Source organism: Gigantopelta aegis, chromosome 3 (genome assembly GCF_016097555.1).
Source record: "Gigantopelta aegis isolate Gae_Host chromosome 3, Gae_host_genome, whole genome shotgun sequence".
Lineage (NCBI taxonomy): Eukaryota > Metazoa > Mollusca > Gastropoda > Neomphalida > Peltospiridae > Gigantopelta > Gigantopelta aegis.
The window spans coordinates 18,577,877-18,598,381 of NC_054701.1; the positions used below are offsets into that span (position 1 = coordinate 18,577,877).

General features: G+C 35.3%; 1 protein-coding gene across 3 annotated transcripts; it reads right to left on the reverse strand.

Annotated features, from left to right (window-relative positions):
• Nucleotides 1-3: 3 nt before the first annotated feature.
• LOC121367635 (toll-like receptor 4) lies at nucleotides 4-17,204 on the reverse strand. 3 transcript variants are annotated; one of them, XM_041491924.1, is made up of 3 exons: nucleotides 16,887-17,204; nucleotides 3,754-3,822; nucleotides 4-2,965 (listed from the first exon to the last, which is right to left on the reverse strand). In XM_041491924.1, the coding sequence occupies exons 2-3, from the start codon at nucleotides 3,757-3,759 to the stop codon at nucleotides 428-430; spliced, it is 2,544 nt and encodes an 847-aa protein (XP_041347858.1). In that variant the 5' UTR covers nucleotides 3,760-3,822; nucleotides 16,887-17,204; the 3' UTR covers nucleotides 4-427. The 3 variants fall into 3 exon arrangements, with proteins under 3 accessions (XP_041347858.1, XP_041347857.1, XP_041347859.1); XM_041491923.1 differs by lacking the exon at nucleotides 16,887-17,204 and adding an exon at nucleotides 6,353-6,988; XM_041491925.1 differs by lacking the exon at nucleotides 16,887-17,204 and adding an exon at nucleotides 6,342-6,988.
• Between the last annotated feature and the right edge of the window lie 3,301 nt (nucleotides 17,205-20,505).

The window sequence follows — 20,505 nt, forward strand, 5'->3', positions numbered from 1 at the left end:
GGAAATAAAATGAAATATTTAACCTAATACAAATAGTAGAACGATTAGAAACACGTTTAATATACAACCACTAATATTTTATGCAGAAAAATGCAGTTGATATTTTAATTACAATCGTTAAAAAATGTCTTTTGTCAGAGTGCATACCATATGATTGTCTTTTTAAATTTTAATAATACGATTTCGAGACACCATATAAATGTCTGCACACAAAATATCAATAGTATAGTATTAATCTGAATGCTTTCCAAAACAGTTTCAATTTGATGGATTTTTCTTTCTATATTACGAATAATTATTGATCACGATTTCCACAAAAACACATTACACAGTTAATATCATAGATTCCTTTGTGCAATACAAATCATTCATGGTAAAACATGGGTCTTGCTAGACATTAAACAACAACAAAACAGCAATGGCCAGCTTAACCATCTTTCAGCGAGGAAACGACCCTTTCCCAAAACAGGTCTTTGTCGTCGAAGAGCTGATAGTGGATATAGGAGTCTGTGTCGACGAGACGCCGCACCGCCCTGGGCAGGTCGTTGTAGGCGATGTACTCCAGCATGACGACGACGACGATATCGCGGCCCGTCGTCGCCTCCTCCATCAGCGCCATCTGCAACTCGTACATGCACCAGCTACTGTCGAGGAAGTTCCTGCTGAGCATCACCAACGTCTTGGAACTTTTCTGAATGGCCGAGATGATGCTCTCCACGATCATGCCGCCTGGGATGAAGTCGCGGTGGTGGATGTTCAACCTCAGTCCCGCCGTCCTCTCCACCTTTTCCAGCATGTCGGTGATCACGATGGTGCGGTCGTCGTCGGCGTAAGACACAAAAGCGGCGTAGTCGAAAGGTTCGTCGCGAGATTGCGCGGCGTTCCTGTACCGAAGTCGCGCAGCGTAGAACCAGTATCTCAGCTTCCAGCGGAAGCGATACACTACAGCGCCAACAATGACAATAAGTAAAACTAGAGTAGCCAGGAAAACACCGACTACCAGACCCAGGTTAAAACCTCGACACTGGCGTCTCAGTTCATCAAGGTTGTCCTTCCAGTTGCCTATTCGAGAATAGTTTCCATCTGCTAGAATGCAATAATAGTTGTCCACATTGTAGAAGTTGATGCGTGAACTGACTATCCAGTCAATGAAATAGAACTTGTCGCACGTGCAGGCCAGGGGATTGTTTGATAGGTCTAACGTTATGTTCTGAGATTCCGACAGTTGTGTAAAGTCGTCCATGAGAATGTTAGAAAGCCAACGGATCTGGTTGTTGGAGAAGTTTACAAGTTTCAAACTTTTCATTAATATTACTCTCAAAGGCCAGTCCAAATAAAGGACATTTTCGGTTACAATCAACGTCTCCAGCGAGACCAGTCCATCAAAAGTGTGTCGGTAGAATCGATGAATGCCATTGTTTGACAAATCCAAATACTTCAGGCTTGTTAGCGGTTGTAGAAACGTACCGAGTCGCTTGTTTTCTAACTGACGTCCAAGAAGGTTGTGTGCCAAGTTCAAATATTCCAAACGGTCGAAGTGGTCAAAGAAACTGTTAGACATAATCGAAGCCCAGTTGTTTGATAAGTTAAGGTGTGTTACGTTTTCCAAACCATAAATGGGCCCTTTCCATTTGTCTAAAAGGTTAAATGATAAATCCAAGATAGAAATGTTATTGCTTGTGAAATATAACCTGGATAATTTGAACTGAAGATGACTGCGAGTAATTTTTAATGTTTGTAAATAAGGAGGTATATGTACACAAATTATCTGTTTTCCGTTTACATCAGATATTATATCTTCAGAATCCGTTTTAAAATCATACACAACATCAGGTTCTTGAGACGACAATTCCCATGGGTAAGGTCCTACTATATCAGACAAACATTCTGCGCATGCGTCCCATATTTGGTCATGTCCTTCTGGAATGATCGAACTTTCAACGGACTTAAAATACGTGCCCATAGGACTGTCATTGTAAGTAATGCTCAAACTTATTAATCCAACCATATTGACCACTTCGTTGATGTACCGTCCAACGGTAAATCTGTTTCTCTCGGCAGATATATATTTCAACGTGGTAGGCAACAGAGACAAAGCGCCACTTTCAAACGCTTCTATTCTGTTCTCATCCACGTATAGAGTTTCCAAATGTGTGTTTCTAAAATATTCTAAATGCTCCTTTTTTATGATAACACACATTGCTAAATTGTGCACAATGGCGTTAGCTTTAAGAACCCTGAGTGAGGAATTCTGGACGCCGTACATCAGCCTACCAAGCCTGGGAAAGCCAAGATTCGTATTGTAAGACAGATCTAGCACATTCAGTGAGGTCAGGGGAGAAAATGCAGCGACCGCTATGTCTGTGATGTTACAACGCGACAAGACGAGTGTTTCCAGGTGGGGTAGGTTTGTGAATGTGTTATTCTTCAAGGTGATGATTTTGCATTTCCTCAGTCCATCACCAGAGAGGTCCATCAGAACCAGCTGCCGCAGGTGAAGAAATCCCTGGCCAAACATTTCATTATCAAGACCATCCATATACAGACGCTTTAGAGAGACTAAAGCAGACAAGGCATTTTCTGGATATGATCTCATATAGTTGTTTTTTAAATGCAATTCTTGTAAATCTGTTAAATTGTAGAACGCCTTGCTGTCAATTTGAAATATTTTGTTGTCAGACAAATCGAGATAAATCAGTTTTGTGAGGTTGGAAAACATTTCTGCCTGCAGTGTTTTTATGTCATTGTTTCTCATTAAAAGGATTTGTACGGTACTTGGAAGTGAGGCAGGAACTGTCGTGAGATTTCGTGACGAACAGTTCCCAACAAACTGGTTTTCAGTGTTGTTGAAACATACACAGGGGTAGCATGGTGGCGTCACATATCGATCGTCTTCCGTTGCCTGGATACATGACGTCACAACCAAACACAAACTGATTGTCAGTACAGCCTGACGTAAAGCAGCCTGTCAAAGAAAGAAAGAAAAACATTTTGATTAGGCCTAATAACTTTAATGACGTACCTGACATTATTGTATATGGATGCATACTATCATGCAAATATATCACAAAATGAATGTATCGTACAAATTTAAAAGAACGTGGAGAGAGAGAGAGAGAGAGAGAGAGAGAGAGAGAGAGAGAGAGAGAGAGAGAGAGAGAGAGAGAGAGAGAGAGAGAGAGAGAGAGAGAATAATGAAATAAAAAAAAAACTACTTACATTTGTTTTTAAAAATAAGAAAACAACACTGAAATAACTGAAAACTCTCAATTTCACACAGAGTGAATGTACCAAGATCTGACTGTCATCACTCGATATGAGAGAGAGAGAGAGAGAGAGAGAGAGAGAGAGAGAGAGAGAGAGAGAGAGAGAGAGAGAGAGAGAGAGAGAGAGAGAGAGAGAGAGATCAATTTGATTCATTGGCATGGGGTTTACTAAAAGATATTTGAATCATTGACATGGGGTTTACTAAGAGAGATATTTGATTCATGGCTTTGGGGTTTACGAATAGATATTTGATTCATTGGTTCGGGTGCAGGCAACACAGACAGCGTGCGCCCAATTTAACAATCTGTTTGAACTTTATACTGATACTAAATAAGAGGAAAAGAAGCAATCAATTAATTATTGTAAAACGGCTTAATGGTGTAACATATCTGCACGGTGCTTTACATATTCAACTGAGAATTTATAACACCGTACACGGTGATGGTGATGATCAATGATTTATATACAATTCTTTTACAACCATACCTTCATTTTGTCGTGTGTGATTTTAGTTTTCTTCTTCTTCTATATATTCCAGCTACTTGTAACGACGACCTGCAAAATAACAAAATGTTTACACCATTGTTGAGTAGAAATCTAACAGCTATACCATTCAAAGAATCGCTATAAAGCATAGACGGCTACGATAAGTCAGTCAACCATTTGACCTGTGTTTACATTCACTGACGGTTCAAGCGCGTCTGTCTTGGGCACATTCTTCGAATTTCCCGGTGGATTTGTCAAAGAGAGGATGTTTGCAAAATACAAAGATATTTAATTTGTTTCGGCTAGGGGCGAGACGTAGCTCAGTGGTACAGCGTTCACCTTATGCGCGATCGATCTAGGATCGATTCCCGTCGGTGGGCCCACTGGGCTATTTCTCGTTCCAGCCAGTGCTCCACAACTGGTGTAACAAAGGCTGTGGTATGTACTATCCTGTATTTGAGATGGTACATATAAAAGATCCCTTGCTGCTAATCGAACAGAGTAGCCCATGAAGTGGCGACAGCGGGTTTACTCTCTCAATATCTGTGTGGTCCTTAACAATATGTCCGACGCCATATAACCGTAAATACAATGTGTTGAGTGCGTTGTTAAATAAAACATTTCGTTTTCTTTCGGCTAAACAAATAGGTAGTATGTGAACGCATAGCCTTTTGTTGACTGGTCGTAATTGAATATATCATTCAGTTCACGTCAGGTCAGGTCATAGGGCTTTACGTGCACATTCAGAGCAAGCTGTTGTAGCGCACGCTATATATCATTCAAAACCACCTGCTATTTATACTCTGGCATGGACTAATGAATAACACTACCTCAAGCAAAATCAAACATTATTAACAGAACATTTTGTTTCAGCTGCTTCTCTAACCAAGTTATGCAATATATTAGAAGTGAAAAAAACGTTCTTACACACCCGTTGGTGAGAACATCATGCGTTATTTTTTATAACACATGGGTTCTTTACACACATACGTGTGTTAACAATTTCAAGACATACGACTGGCTGCTCCTAAGTGATGACCAGGTCACCAGTGCCGTGCATCCAATGAAAAACAACACGGTGGAAATATATTACACTGTGACGTATAGTTAACCTGACAATCGTGTGTCTGTGACAGACGCGTAAGTTAGCTACAAGTGCAACGGCTGTAAATAACGTTTAGTCGAAAAATATGTTAGCATTTGCTTAAAACCTGGTTTTTGAGGATATGTAAGAAATAGAATAATACATTTGTGTCCGCTGGATACCATTTATCTCACAACTAGTTGTTTACAAACGTATCAAACTCGCTTTCGCTGGTTAGATACATTTTAAAACAACTGATTTTGAGATAAATGGCATCTGACGGGCACTCATGTGTTATTCTCTATATATCACCAAATTTCACATTGTATAAATATTTTACAGATTTATTTAATCTTCAGTTTTATTTAAAGAAACCACTCCCAATATATTTCAAAGTTTAAATTGTAGCCTCATATATTACCAATTGAAATTGGTCATATTGAGAGATATGATAGGTTATGTTTTCACTGATTAAATGATGTGGAAGATGAGTTTCATTTTATTTTTAAATGTCCTATATACCATGATTTAAGAAACAAATGCATAAAGCCTTATCATTGGAAGAAATCATCATACTTCAAGTTATTGCAATCACATAATGTTGAAAATGTCAAACAACTATGTAATTTTGGAAAATATTTATTTAAAACATCCAAATTAAGAATATATTTAAAACATGTTCCTTTTACGATTAAAGTGAAGTATGTTTCTTGTATAGTATTTTAACTTTTTGTATTGGAGCTTGTTTCTGCTGTACTTCGTATTTGTATTATGTGTGTTCAGATGGCCTGAACAGTTCAATGTCAATAAAGAACTAAACTGGGTCACGTGTTTTCAGTGGTCACCTCTTTAACGGCGTCAAGTATTCACGTTAAAACCATCAAGGCGTCAAATAACAGAAACACGATACTTGTTTGTATCTTGTTGAAACTAGGTATATCTGAACTTTGACATTATCCACTTATCTAGATGTGTGTAGTGTGTTGTGCGTCTTGTGTGTGTGTGTGTGTGTGTGTGTGTGTGTGTGTGTGTTTGTAGTGTGTGTTTGTAGTGTGTATGTAGTATGTGTGTTTGTGTGTATGTGTGTGAGTGTAGTGTGTCTGTGTGTGTATGTATGTAGTGTGCGTAGTGTGTGTGGTGTGATGTACGTGTGTGTGTGTGAGTGTGTGTGTGTGTGTGTGTATTTATATATGTGTATATGCATATAATATGTGTGTGTGTGTGTATAACATATAATATAATAATACATTCATACATACATACATACATACATATTCGTACGTGCGAAATCACTGGGAGATAAACTATAGTTTTAGCTTCTAGAAACATTCAGGCGATAAGAAAAGCCTTGTATATCAGTATCTAATAGTGATTAGAAAAAAGCTCTGTATGTCAGAAACGTGTTATGATAGCAGCAAACTCGGGGTAGTCTCTTTAATACAAATGTTTCTTCGTATTCTGTATTTAAAAAACAAAAAACAAAAACATTTAAAATAAAACATACACAAAAATCACCTCTAGCGTTAAAATATCGGTGTTTTTCGTTTTGTACCACAGCTGTAATTCATACGAGCTCTAGCCTCCATATTGCTTCCTTTATTCAGTTCTGTTGACAAACCGTGATGTGATACATATCTTGACATTTTTCAGAGCACCCTCTTTCAAAACGGTGCACAGAGGTGGAACGACTTTTCAAAGCAGGTCGAATGGCTGCCAACAAACGTTAACAATGCTTGTTTTCGTGCTTATATTCAGTTACGGTTCAAGCACGCTGTCCTGGGCACACATCTTAGCCATCTGGGCTGTCTGTCCAGGACAGTGAGTTAGCGGTTAGTGGTTAGTTAGAGAAAACAGGGTGTAATGGTAGTACACCTACATGTACTCATCGAGTCGTTAAAACTCTCGCTGCGAACCCAGTACCTACCAGCCTTAGTCCGATGGCTTAACCACGACACCACAGAGGCCGGTTGTGAGAGTCGGGTCACATAACCTTTTTATAATAGAGAGTCCAAAATGGCTAGTTTAATTTCCTGCTTAATGTCAAATGGTATTGTGACATATAAAACCAGTTATATTGATACACGGCTAATATTATGAAGATATTAGTACCGAGTAGTGGTAAATTATACATAAACATTCTAGTTTGGTGCAGTTTAATAATGGTAAATACATAAACATTCTAGTTTGGTGCAGTTTAATAATGGTAAATACATAAACATTCTAGTTTGGTGCAGTTTAATAATGGTAAAGATGTAATAAAGTTAAAGTTTGTTTTTGTTTAACGACAAAAACTAGAGCACATTGATTTATTAATTATTGGCAATTGGAAAAATGAAGGAAGGTAGGAAATGTTTTATTTAACGACGCACTCAACACATTTTATTTACGGTTATATGGCGTCAGATATATGGTTAAGGACCACACAGATATTAAGGGAGGAAACCTACTGTCGCCACTTCATGGGCTACTCTTTTTCATTAGTAGCAAGGGATCTTTTATATGCATCATTCCATAGACAGGATAGCACATACTACGGTCTTTGATATACCAGTCGTGGTGCACTGGCTGGAACAAGAAATAGCTCAATGGGCCCACCAATGGGGATCGATCCCAAACAGACCGCGCATCAAGCGAGCACTTTACCACTGGACTACGTCTCGCCCCCTATACAGCCAGTTAAATAGTTTAATAATAGTACTGTACTAGTAGACTATCATTACATAGATATTTACAAAATATTTACTTGTCTGTTTAATATGTAAGAAATAATCGACGAAAATCATTTTTATTCTATTTCCGACAGCACTATTTTTTTTTTTTTTTTTGTAGTACTGAGTAGTAGTAGCATATGACTATAGTACTGTCGGAAATAGAATAAAAATGATTTTCGTCGATTATTTCTTTCATATTAAACTGACAAGTAAATATTTTGTACCATTCAGTGACACTTTACCTAATTTAGCATTTACTTGTTTGTGCTCTCATTGATGTACAAGGTAGTGTTTACTCTTGAAATTAAACTAAATGTGTCAGTAAACAGGTGATTTGCGACCTTTATTGGAACAGACTATAACACATTTTGATCGATATGTGTCAATTTCATTTACCCTTAAACAAACTTTTAATTTAAAACTGCAAGTTAACTGATTATTTTGAATTGCAACATAAATTATTAATTATGACAAGCATATTTATTGAATATAAATTCTATATAAGTTTAGAAATTTAGACAATCTTGCAACAATTTAAAGGTGCTATATAATGCGAACTGTGATATAGATTCTCCAATAAAAATGTATTTTCTACCAGTAGATAAAATTATTTCCTATAATCATGTATGGGCATATTGTTAAAAGTGTCTTCTTTAAATGTTAAAAAAATTATTTGCAATAACTGTCATTGGGCAACATTGAGATAGCACCTTTAATACCGGTATAATGGCTCACTCATAATGGCTCTTGACTTTTTTGCTCAAAAGTTACTTATAAATGACTACAAATATTTTCTTTCGGAGAGGAATAGGGGTAAACCATCATCAGAAATAGTCCCTCACATATTGTAACAGCAGTGAAATTGACACATGTTGACCAAAATGTGTTATAGTATGTTCCAATAAAGTACACAGATCACCTGTTTACTGACATTTTTCTTTTAATTTCAAGAGTAAACATCACCTTGAACATCAATGAGCGCCCAAACAAGTAAATGCTAAATTAGGTAGACTATCATTAAATAGATATTTACAAAATATTTACTTGTCAGTTTAATATGTAAGAAATAATCGACGAAAATCATTTTTATTCTATTTCCGACACTACTTTAGTTTGATGCAGTTTAATAATGGTAAAGCTGTAATAATACCATTAGCTTTACGACTGGCACATCAAAGGCCGTGGTACCTGTTATCCTGTCTGTGAGATGACGCGTAGCTTTCCTCTCTAATACTATATGTCAAAATTACCAAATGTTTGACATCCAATAGCCAGTGATTAATAAATCAATGTCCTCTGGTGTTGTCGTTAAATAAAACAAACGTTTAAATACCATTAGCTTAATACATAGTGGAAAATGCAGGTGAAGTGTGGATTTGTTAAAAAGAAATATTTTTAATAAATCCACAGTTTCGAGTGCATTCTCAAACTGAATCCATTGAAGGTTTATTTACGTTACTGCCAAATTAACTATTCTGTATCTTTTAATAAAAATGTTAGTTAAAATGGCAATGGATATTTACCAAACTAATAGCCCATTCGGACCTAACCTATTGATGGCTGGTATTTAGCGTGATACACGTGCTAATCGTGTAATCTGTGACATTCGATTTAGTATTCATGACAGTCGTCGTTGTGTTCCGTATGTATTACTATTTATGCCTGACATAAGGGGGAAAAAAGAAGATTTTTTATTTATTTAATGACGCACTGAACACATTTTATTTACGGTTATAATATTATGGCGTCGGACATATTGTTAAGAACCACACACATATTAAGAGTAAACCCGCTGTCGCCACTTCATGGGCTACTCTTTTCGATTAGCAGCAAGGGATCTTTTATATGCACCATCCCACAGACAGGGTAGTACATACCATGGCTTTTGATATACCAGTCGTGCACTGGCTGGAACAAGAAATAACCCAAATGGGCCCATCGGCAGGGATCGATCCTACACCGACCGCGCATCGAGCGAGCGCTTTACCACTGGGCTACATCCCGTCCCAAAATACGTATACTATTACCATAACAGACAGTTTAATAATAGCATAGTGAGCATACTGTCGAATAATGTACAGTTCAATAATAGCATAGTGAGCATACTGTCGAATAATATACAGTTCAATAATAGCATAGTGAGCATACTGTCGAATAATATACAGTTTAATAATAGCATAGTGAGCATACTGTCGAATAATATACAGTTAAATAATTGGAATAGTAAAATATACTGTTACCATAACAGACAGTTTAATAATAGCATAGTGAGCATACTGTCGAATAATATACAGTTCAATAATAGCATAGTGAGCATACTGTCGAATAATATACAGTTAAATAATTGGAATAGTAAAATATACTGTTACCATAACAGACAGTTTAATAATAGCATAGTGAGCATACTGTCGAATAATATACAGTTCAATAATAGCATAGTGAGCATACTGTCGAATGATATACAGTTCAATAATAGCATAGTGAGCATACTGTCGAATGATATAAAGTTCAATAATAGCATAGTGAGCATACTGTCGAATGATATACAGTTCAATAATAGCATAGCGAGCATACTGTCGAATGATATACAGTTCAATAATAGCATAGCGAGCATACTGTCGAATGATATACAGTTCAATAATAGCATAGCGAGCATACTGTCGAATGATATACAGTTCAATAATAGCATAGTCAGCATACTGTCGAATGATATACAGTTTAATAATAGCATAGTGAGCATACTGTCGAATGATATACAGTTCAATAATACCATAGTGAGCATACTGTCGAATAATATAGTTCAATAATAGCATAGTGAGCATACTGTCGAATAATATACAGTTTAATAATAGCATAGTGAGCATACTGTCGAATAATATACAGTTTAATAATAGCATAGTGAGAATACTGTCGAATAATATACAGTTAAATAATAGCATAGTGAGCTTACTGTCGAATAATATACAGTTCAATAATAGCATAGTGAGCATACTGTCGAATAATATACAGTTCAATAATAGCATCGTGAGCATACTGTCGAATAATATACAGTTAAATAATTTGAATAGTAAGATATACTGTTACCATAACAGACAGTTTAATAATAGCATAGTGAGCATACTGTCGAATAATATACAGTTCAATAATAGCACAGTGAGCATACTGTCGAATAATATACAGTTCAATAATAGCATAGTGAGCATACTGTCGAATAATATACAGTTAAATAATAGCATAGTGAGCATATTGTCGAATAATATACAGTTAAATAATAGCATAGTGAGCATACTGTCGAATAATATACAGTTAAATAATTTGAATAGTAAGATATACTGTTACCATAACAGACAGTTTAATAATAGCATAGTGAGCATACTGTCGAATAATATACAGTTCAATAATAGCATAGTGAGCATACTGTCGAATAATATACAGTTAAATAATAGCATAGTGAGCATACTGTCGAATAATATACAGTTTAATAATAGCATAGTGAGCATACTGTCGAATAATATACAGTTAAATAATTGGAATAGTAAGATATACTGTTACCATAACAGACAGTTTAATAATAGTTTATTGAGCATACTGTCGAATAATATACAGTTAAATAATAGCATAGTGAGCATACTGTCGAATAATATACAGTTTAATAATAGCACAGAGAGAATACTGTCGAATAATATACAGTTTAATAATAGCATAGTGAGCATACTGTCGAATAATATACAGTTAAATAATTGGAATAGTAAGATATACTGTTACCATAACAGACAGTTTAATAATAGCATAGTGGGCATACTGTCGAATGATATACAGTTTAATAATAGCATAGTGAGCATACTGTCGAATAATATACAGTTCAATAATAGCATAGTGAGCATACTGTCGAATAATATACATTTCAATAATAGCATAGTGAGCATACTGTCGAATAATATACAGTTAAATAATAGCATAGTGAGCATATTGTCGAATAATATACAGTTAAATAATAGCATAGTGAGCATACTGTCGAATAATATACAGTTAAATAATTTGAATAGTAAGATATACTGTTACCATAACAGACAGTTTAATAATAGCATAGTGAGCATACTGTCGAATAATATACAGTTCAATAATAGCATAGTGAGCATACTGTCGAATAATATACAGTTAAATAATAGCATAGTGAGCATACTGTCGAATAATATACAGTTTAATAATAGCATAGTGAGCATACTGTCGAATAATATACAGTTTAATAATAGCATAGTGAGCATACTGTCGAATAATATACAGTTGAATAATAGCATAGTGAGCATACTGTCGAATAATATACAGTTAAATAATTGGAATAGTAAGATATACTGTTACCATAACAGACAGTTTAATAATAGCATAGTGAGCATACTGTCGAATAATAGGCAGTTAAATAATTGGAATAGTAAGATATACTTTTACCATAACAGACAGCTTAATAATAACATAGTGAGCATACTGTCGAATAATATACAGTTAAATAATAGCATAGTGAGCATACTGTCGAATAATATACAGTTTAATAATAGCACAGAGAGAATACTGTCGACTAATATACAGTTTAATAATAGCATAGTGAGCATACTGTCGAATAATATACAGTTAAATAATTGGAATAGTAAGATATACTGTTACCATAACAGACAGTTTAATAATAGCATAGTGGGCATACTGTCGAATGATATACAGTTCAATAATAGCATAGTGAGCATACTGTCGAATAATATACAGTTCAATAATAGCATAGTGAGCATATTGTCGAATAATATACAGTTAAATAATAGCATAGTGAGCATACTGTCGAATAATATACAGTTAAATAATTTGAATAGTAAGATATACTGTTACCATAACAGACAGTTTAATAATAGCATAGTGAGCATACTGTCGAATAATATACAGTTCAATAATAGCATAGTGAGCATACTGTCGAATAATATACAGTTAAATAATAGCATAGTGAGCATATTGTCGAATAATATACAGTTAAATAATAGCATAGTGAGCATACTGTCGAATAATATACAGTTAAATAATTTGAATAGTAAGATATACTGTTACCATAACAGACAGTTTAATAATAGCATAGTGAGCATACTGTCGAATAATATACAGTTCAATAATAGCATAGTGAGCATACTGTCGAATAATATACAGTTAAATAATAGCATAGTGAGCATACTGTCGAATAATATACAGTTTAATAATAGCATAGTGAGCATACTGTCGAATAATATACAGTTTAATAATAGCATAGTGAGCATACTGTCGAATAATATACAGTTAAATAATTGGAATAGTAAGATATACTGTTACCATAACAGACAGTTTAATAATAGCATAGTGAGCATACTGTCGAATAATAGACAGTTAAATAATTGGAATAGTAAGATATACTTTTACCATAACAGACAGTTTAATAATAGCATAGTGAGCATACTGTCGAATAATATACAGTTAAATAATAGCATAGTGAGCATACTGTCGAATAATATACAGTTTAATAATAGCACAGAGAGAATACTGTCGAATAATATACAGTTTAATAATAGCATAGTGAGCATACTGTCGAATAATATACAGTTAAATAATTGGAATAGTAAGATATACTGTTACCATAACAGACAGTTTAATAATAGCATAGTGGGCATACTGTCGAATGATATACAGTTCAATAATAGCATAGTGAGCATACTGTCGAATAATATACAGTTCAATAATAGCATAGTGAGCATATTGTCGAATAATATACAGTTAAATAATAGCATAGTGAGCATACTGTCGAATAATATACAGTTAAATAATTTGAATAGTAAGATATACTGTTACCATAACAGACAGTTTAATAATAGCATAGTGAGCATACTGTCGAATAATATACAGTTCAATAATAGCATAGTGAGCATACTGTCGAATAATATACAGTTAAATAATAGCATAGTGAGCATACTGTCGAATAATATACAGTTTAATAATAGCATAGTGAGCATACTGTCGAATAATATACAGTTTAATAATAGCATAGTGGGCATACTGTCGAATGATATACAGTTCAATAATAGCATAGTGAGCATACTGTCGAATAATATACAGTTCAATAATAGCATAGTGAGCATACTGTCGAATAATATACAGTTAAATAATTGGAATAGTAAGATATACTGTTACCATAACAGACAGTTTAATAATAGCATAGTGAGCATACTGTCGAATAATATACAGTTAAATAATTGGAATAGTAAGATATACTGTTACCATAACAGACAGTTTAATAATAGCATAGTGAGCATACTGTCGAATAATATACAGTTAAATAATTGGAATAGTAAGATATACTGTAGCATAACAAATAGTTTAATAATGGTATAGATAGGTAACTTAGATATTCTGTTAGCATAATAGGTAGGTTAATAATTGCATAGTGAACAATAATAGACAGTTTAATAACATTATAGTAAATGATACTGTAGTATAATAGACAGTTTAGTAGTGGTATAAATAGATATACTGTTAGTATAATAGATAGTTTTATAAAGGTATAATTAAGATATACTGTTAGTATTATAGACAGTTTTATAAAGATATAATTAGATATATTGTTAGTATTATAGACAGTTTAATAAAGGTATAGTTAGATGATTATACTGTTAGTATCATAGACAGTTAAATAATGGTATAATTAAATAATTATACTGTTTAGTATAATAGACAGTTTTGTAATGGTATAGTTAGATAATTGTATTGTTAGTATAATAGACAGTTTTGTAGTAAACAAAAATGGTATGGTTCGATAATTATACTGTTAGTATAATAGACAATTTAATAAAGGTATAGTTATATATAATGAATTTTTTTTATAATAAATAACAAATTATTTAATAAGTTACGATTTGTGAAACCTTTCTTGCTTGCCATTAATTTAAAGGCACATTCGTAGACAATACAAAAATGTTAAGTCACTGGTAAACTGAATTTGAAAGCAAACCGTATATTATATATGATGTTTGACATCAGTTTATATCATTAATACTGGTTGTATTAAATTGAAAGTGGTTTTAACAAGAATTAGTCATGAGGTGCGGAAAATTACTTGGTTTTTTACTTTTGGTTTTGTTTTGTTTTGTTTTTCCTTTTCCTTTTGTTGTAAAAGAGTGGGCTTAGATGAAGAAAGGAATATTTTAAAATAATAAAAATACGAACATTTTAATACAAAAAGCTGGTATAATAATTAGAACCAATTAAATGGCTGGAAAAGATTTTGAATATTAGTTTATTGTTATTCAGTGCGAACACTCTGCCATGGGAGTTTTCTGAACTCGTCCCAGTGGGTTGATGTGAGTGGGGTAGCCTACTTGACCCTACTCTACTGCGAAGAGAAACACTACAATAGCGACATCAAGTGTGCACCCACTGACACAGTTGTGGATGAGTAGCTGCCAGCTTTGATGTACCGCGCACTCTTAATTCTGTCCATTACGTTAATGTTCCTTTGTAGCGTTTCCTGTAGTTTTCATTCACAAGGTTAGTGTACGACTTCCGAGTGGCACCATTCAATTGTTTTCCGAAATTCAAATGTGCGAAGGTCGTTTAACCTGTCTGACCTATTAGACTATTTCTCGTTCCAGCCAGTTCACTTCGACTGGTATATCAAAGGCTGTGGTATGTGCTGCCCTGTCTATGAGATGGTGCATATAAAAGATACCTTGCTACTAATGGGAAAATGTAGCGGGTTTCCTCGCTAAGACTATATGTCAAACTTACCAAATGTTTGAAATCAATGCGCTCTAGTGGTGTTGTTAAACAAAACAAATTAAATTGTAGGGTAAATTGTATACAGTATATAGTGTATATCTCCATGTACAACACGTTACCCTCGTTCGTCAGAATTCTTCTAGACAGCACCATCCAGTCAGAATACGGACCTGTCTAAGTACAACAAGTTTCTCACATTCGTTACAGTTCTTTTAGATAGCACCATCCAGTCAAAATACAGACATGTCTATGTACAACAAGTTTCTCACATTCGTTACAGTTCTTCTAGATAGCACCATCCAGTCAAAATACAGACCTGTCTGTGTACAACAAGTTTCTCACATTCGTTACAGTTCTTCTAGATAGCACCATCCAGTCAAAATACTGACCTGTCTATGTAAAACAAGTTTCTCACATTCGTTACAGTTATTTTAGATAGCACCATCTAGTTAAAATACAGACCTGTCTGTGTACAACACACTTCCCCATTCGTCAGAATTCTTCTAGATAGCACCATCCAGTCAAAATACAGACCTGTCTGTGTACAACAAGTTTCTCACATTCGTTACAGTTCTTTTAGATAGCACCATCCAGTCAAAATACAGACCTGTCTATGTACAACAAGTTTCTCACATTCGTTACAGTTATTTTAGATAGCACCATCTAGTTAAAATACAGACCTGTCTGTGTACAACACACTTCCCCATTCGTCAGAATTCTTCTAGATAGCACCATCCAGTCAAAGTACAGACCTGTCTGTGTACAACAAGTTTCTCACATTCGTTACAGTTCTTCTAGATAGCACCATCCAGTCAAAATACAGACTTGTCTATGTACAACAAGTTTCTCACATTCGTTACAGTTCTTTTAGATAGCACCATCTAGTTAAAATACAGACCTGTCTGTGTACAACACACTTCCCCATTCGTCAGAATTCTTCTAGATAGCACCATCCAGTCAAAATACAGACATGTCTATGTACTACACATTTCCCCATTCGTAAGAATTCTTCTAGATAGCCCCTGCGTGTGCTGTAACCTCACCGTGGTGCAGGGGTGTAACATTCTCTTTGAGAATGGCCAATACAGCACAAAATTGAAGTTTTGAGTAAAATTCAATATCCGTAAAATTCTGTGATATTTGTGTTTTTTGTACAGTTCTTTACACTGTTTTTGTTTGTCTTGAATTTTTATATTGATGTTGATCATCACTTTATTTATTTGCATTACCATAGTTTGACACCCAATAGCCGATGTATTTTTCGTGCTGGGGTGTCGTTAAACATTCATTCATTCATTCATTCATTCATTCTTCTACATAGCACCATCCAGTCAAAATATTGACCTGTCTATGTACAACACACTTCCCCATTCGTCAGAATTCTTCTAGATAGCACCATCCAGTCAAAATACAGACCTGTCTATGTACAACACACTTCCCCCATTCGTCAGAATTCTTCTAGATAGCACCATCCAATCAAAATACTGACCTGTCTATGTACAACACACTTCCCCCATTCGTCAGAATTCTTCTAGATAGCACCATCCAGTCAAAATACTGACCTGTCTATGTACAACACACTTCCCCCATTCGTCAGAATTCTTCAAGATAGCACCATCCAGTCAAACTGGCCCGTCTATGCACAACACACTTCCTCCATTCGTCAGAATTCTTCTAGATAGCACCATCCAGTCAAGCTGACCCGTCGGTGTACAATACGTATCCACGATTGTTCATAATGCTTCCAAATAGTATGCAATCAAATTATTAATGGGTTTTTAACATTTCCAATAGTGATTTTTATCTCATTAGCAATAGTCATTAATCACAGAACACGCGGATTGACGGACGGACGAACATACGCAATGAGATGACAGCAGTGTCGATCATCTGCACATTAAACTATTTGTGCGTCTGGGTTGTATTCGTCAATTACACTGGGCTTTCCTCCTCGCGTAGTCATTTCCGGTGCACCACTCAGACCAGCCCTCCATCAAGTGCACTTTGGTAGTCTGGTTTCAACGTTAACCACGCTGTCGCACCGTGTGTTAAATATTACAAAATCGCACCTTCGGATTTTTACATAGGCCCTATAAACATAATCAAACGTCGAACCTGTATATAACGGCCGCTTAAGGGACCTGGTAAAAGTGACCGTTAGGGCAGGTGGCTGTTATATACAGGTAAAGGAAAATACATATATTAAATTATTTACTGTAAAAAAATAAACATTACTAAACTGGAATGCAAGTTTCAACAGTCGTCACAAAAATATAAAATAGAGAGAAAAACATATTGTTTACTACATAAAAATCTTATGAAAAGAAAATGTTTTACAAAGCATAAATTTAATACGTTTTGTTGAAAGACACTCTAACACACTTTTTGAAAAAGTCATTTATCGTTGATTGCTTTGCACTGCATTCCGTTACCTATTAAATTAGTGCACGACACGCAAAAGGTTGCAGATAAGAAATCATTCTATATATATATATTAACAAAAGGGTCAGTTTGTCAATGTGTAATGACTGAACAAACATCCTGGCATACTGTCATAACTGCCTGTATGACTAGAAGAAGTCACACACCTTGCAATACACTACCTGTCAGTATCGATAGGTCGAATATACATATACAACTTCAATGCAAGCCTTACTTCAAACAACAGCAAGTCGCCTTGCAAATTAAATTACTGACCATATCATACAGATATAAGATGCAAATACGATTAATGACGCGTTGTTTCGACTTAAGTAAAACAATAACTTTACATTGCGACTGAGACAGGTCATGTGTATATCTTGTGACCCTTATGGCAAGTACAGCTGTCCATTTTGGACGAAACATAGTGGTCATTATATTTTTGTGGCCGTTATAACAGGTTCAACCATTCATTTTGGTCAAAAATAGTGGTAGCTGGCCGCATAAAACAGGTGGCTGTTATATAGAGGTGAAATAAAGAAGGAAATGCACTGGGCTGGATTTATGGTGGCCGTTATGGGTAGGTGACCGTTTCATACAGGTGGCCGTTAGACCAATATCGACTGTGTGTGTGTGTGTGTGTGTGTGTATACTCAAAGGCAAAGTTATTGTGACATGGATTGTTTGGAGTAATAAATTTGTGAATATGGATGTAAACCAGAGAAAATGTGCATGAAACAGCTCAAAGAAATGCAACTAAGCAGTTGTTGCGGCGATTGCATGCTTTATGCAAGAAACGTGGAATTTTCGGGTGAAATGATGTCCAGTGTTCACCACAAAAGGCCAGACATTCAATCACAAATCACTGCCACTCTGTGCAGCCTTCCGAAGTCCAGAAGTCAGAAAAACACCATTAGTGAACTGTTTGATGCAATTCGTCATGCCACGCCTTTATTATTTAAGCAAAACACTATCTTAGTGATTATACGAGTAACTGCACTTTCACCAGTCTGGCTTTTGAAGTTTTGGCTAAAACCTTTAAAAGAGCATCAGATCTACAGTATCCAACGAGGCGGTCCGACGTTTAAACAGGCCAACTACAATATTCAAATCTACACTGACGTTCATTCCATATGAGGACGATACGTAGCTCAGTGGTAAGGCGTTCGCTTGATGCACGGTCGATCTAGGATCGATCCTCGTCGGAGGGCCCATTGTGCTATTTCTCGTTCCAGCGAGTGCACCATGACTGGTATATCGAAGGCCATGGTATACAATGATAGTGCATATAAAAGATTACTTGCTGCTAATGAAAAAAAAATGTAGCGGTTTTCCTGTCTGTGGGATGGTGCATATAAAAGATCCCTTGCTACTAATGGAAAAATGTAGCGGGTTTCATCTCTATGACTGTCAAAATGACCATATGTTTGACATCCTATAGCCAATGATTAATAAGTCAATGTGCTCTAGTGGTGTCTTTTAACAAAACAAACTTTAAATTTATTCCATATAAAGCAATATTCCCCAAAACACCAAGTCAACCTAGGTACTGTATGCCCCTCCCCCCCCCCCCTCAAAAAAAAAAAAAACAAAAAAACCCACCCCCAAAAAATTAACACCAGCTCAAGTGGCCTCTAACCGTACTCTGTTCCCATATAAAAAGGCACACCGAGGGACTCCTCTAATCCGATGGCGGGGTACCCATCCATAATACCCAGGGACATCCTGCTCCACCTAGATCCGCGCCTGGAGACTTTTTAACATTAGCTCAAGTGGGCCTCTAACCGTAAACTCTGGTCCCATATAATAAAAGTAAAGTTTGTTTTATTTAAAAGGCTAGAGGGCACTCCTGCTAATCTATCATGGCCATAAGGGGACATAAAACATCTGACATAATTTTTTTCTTAAAGTCGGACATTCCTGCATGAGACAGGCTGCAATCTTTTATTTGCGTTTCCCAGATGTTATCGACTAACGGATACTTTTTAACGATTGTAATGACACATCATTGAGCCTTGCGGAGCATATATTTTTTCTGCATAAAATATTAGTGGCTGTACCTACCAGCCTTAAACGTGGTTTGCCACGACGATCGTTCTCAATATTTGTACTAGGTTAAATTTCATTTTATTTCCTAAAATATGGTAGGAGGTTTTCGTACGTACGAAATTATTTGAAGACAAAATCCAGTTTGGGCTTCTTACAAATATTAAGACGATCAGAAACACATTGAATATACAGACACTGATTTTCTAAACAAGAAAATATATTTAATATGTAAGTTTAATCGTAGAAATATTTCATTAGTCTTACAATGCAGCAAACTCAGGAATGTCCCTTTAACAGATCAATATAACTGACACGATATCATTCGAAAATATTTTCCCCTACTTTCGGTTTCTGTAAAAACATTTCTAATGATTATCAGGCATATTTCACTGATATATATGTCACAAATTAAATCTGTGACTTATTTATATAATTCGTAGATGAAAAATAAATGATTCATTAGGCTTAACTGTGTGATGAATACAATGTGCAACACGTGTGTGTGTGTGTGTGGGGGGGGGGGGGTCCTTCTTTTTCCTTTCTGTCGTCCTTCCTTTTTTAAGTTCCTTACTTTGAAGAAAATAAACATTTATCCGTCTTCCTGTTTTATGATTCGCATAAAAAACACTTTATTGCGCTTCCCTGTAGGTAATGTTTCGGTTACCATGTTTATATTATAAGTCTAAATATTATAATTAAACAATAAAGGCA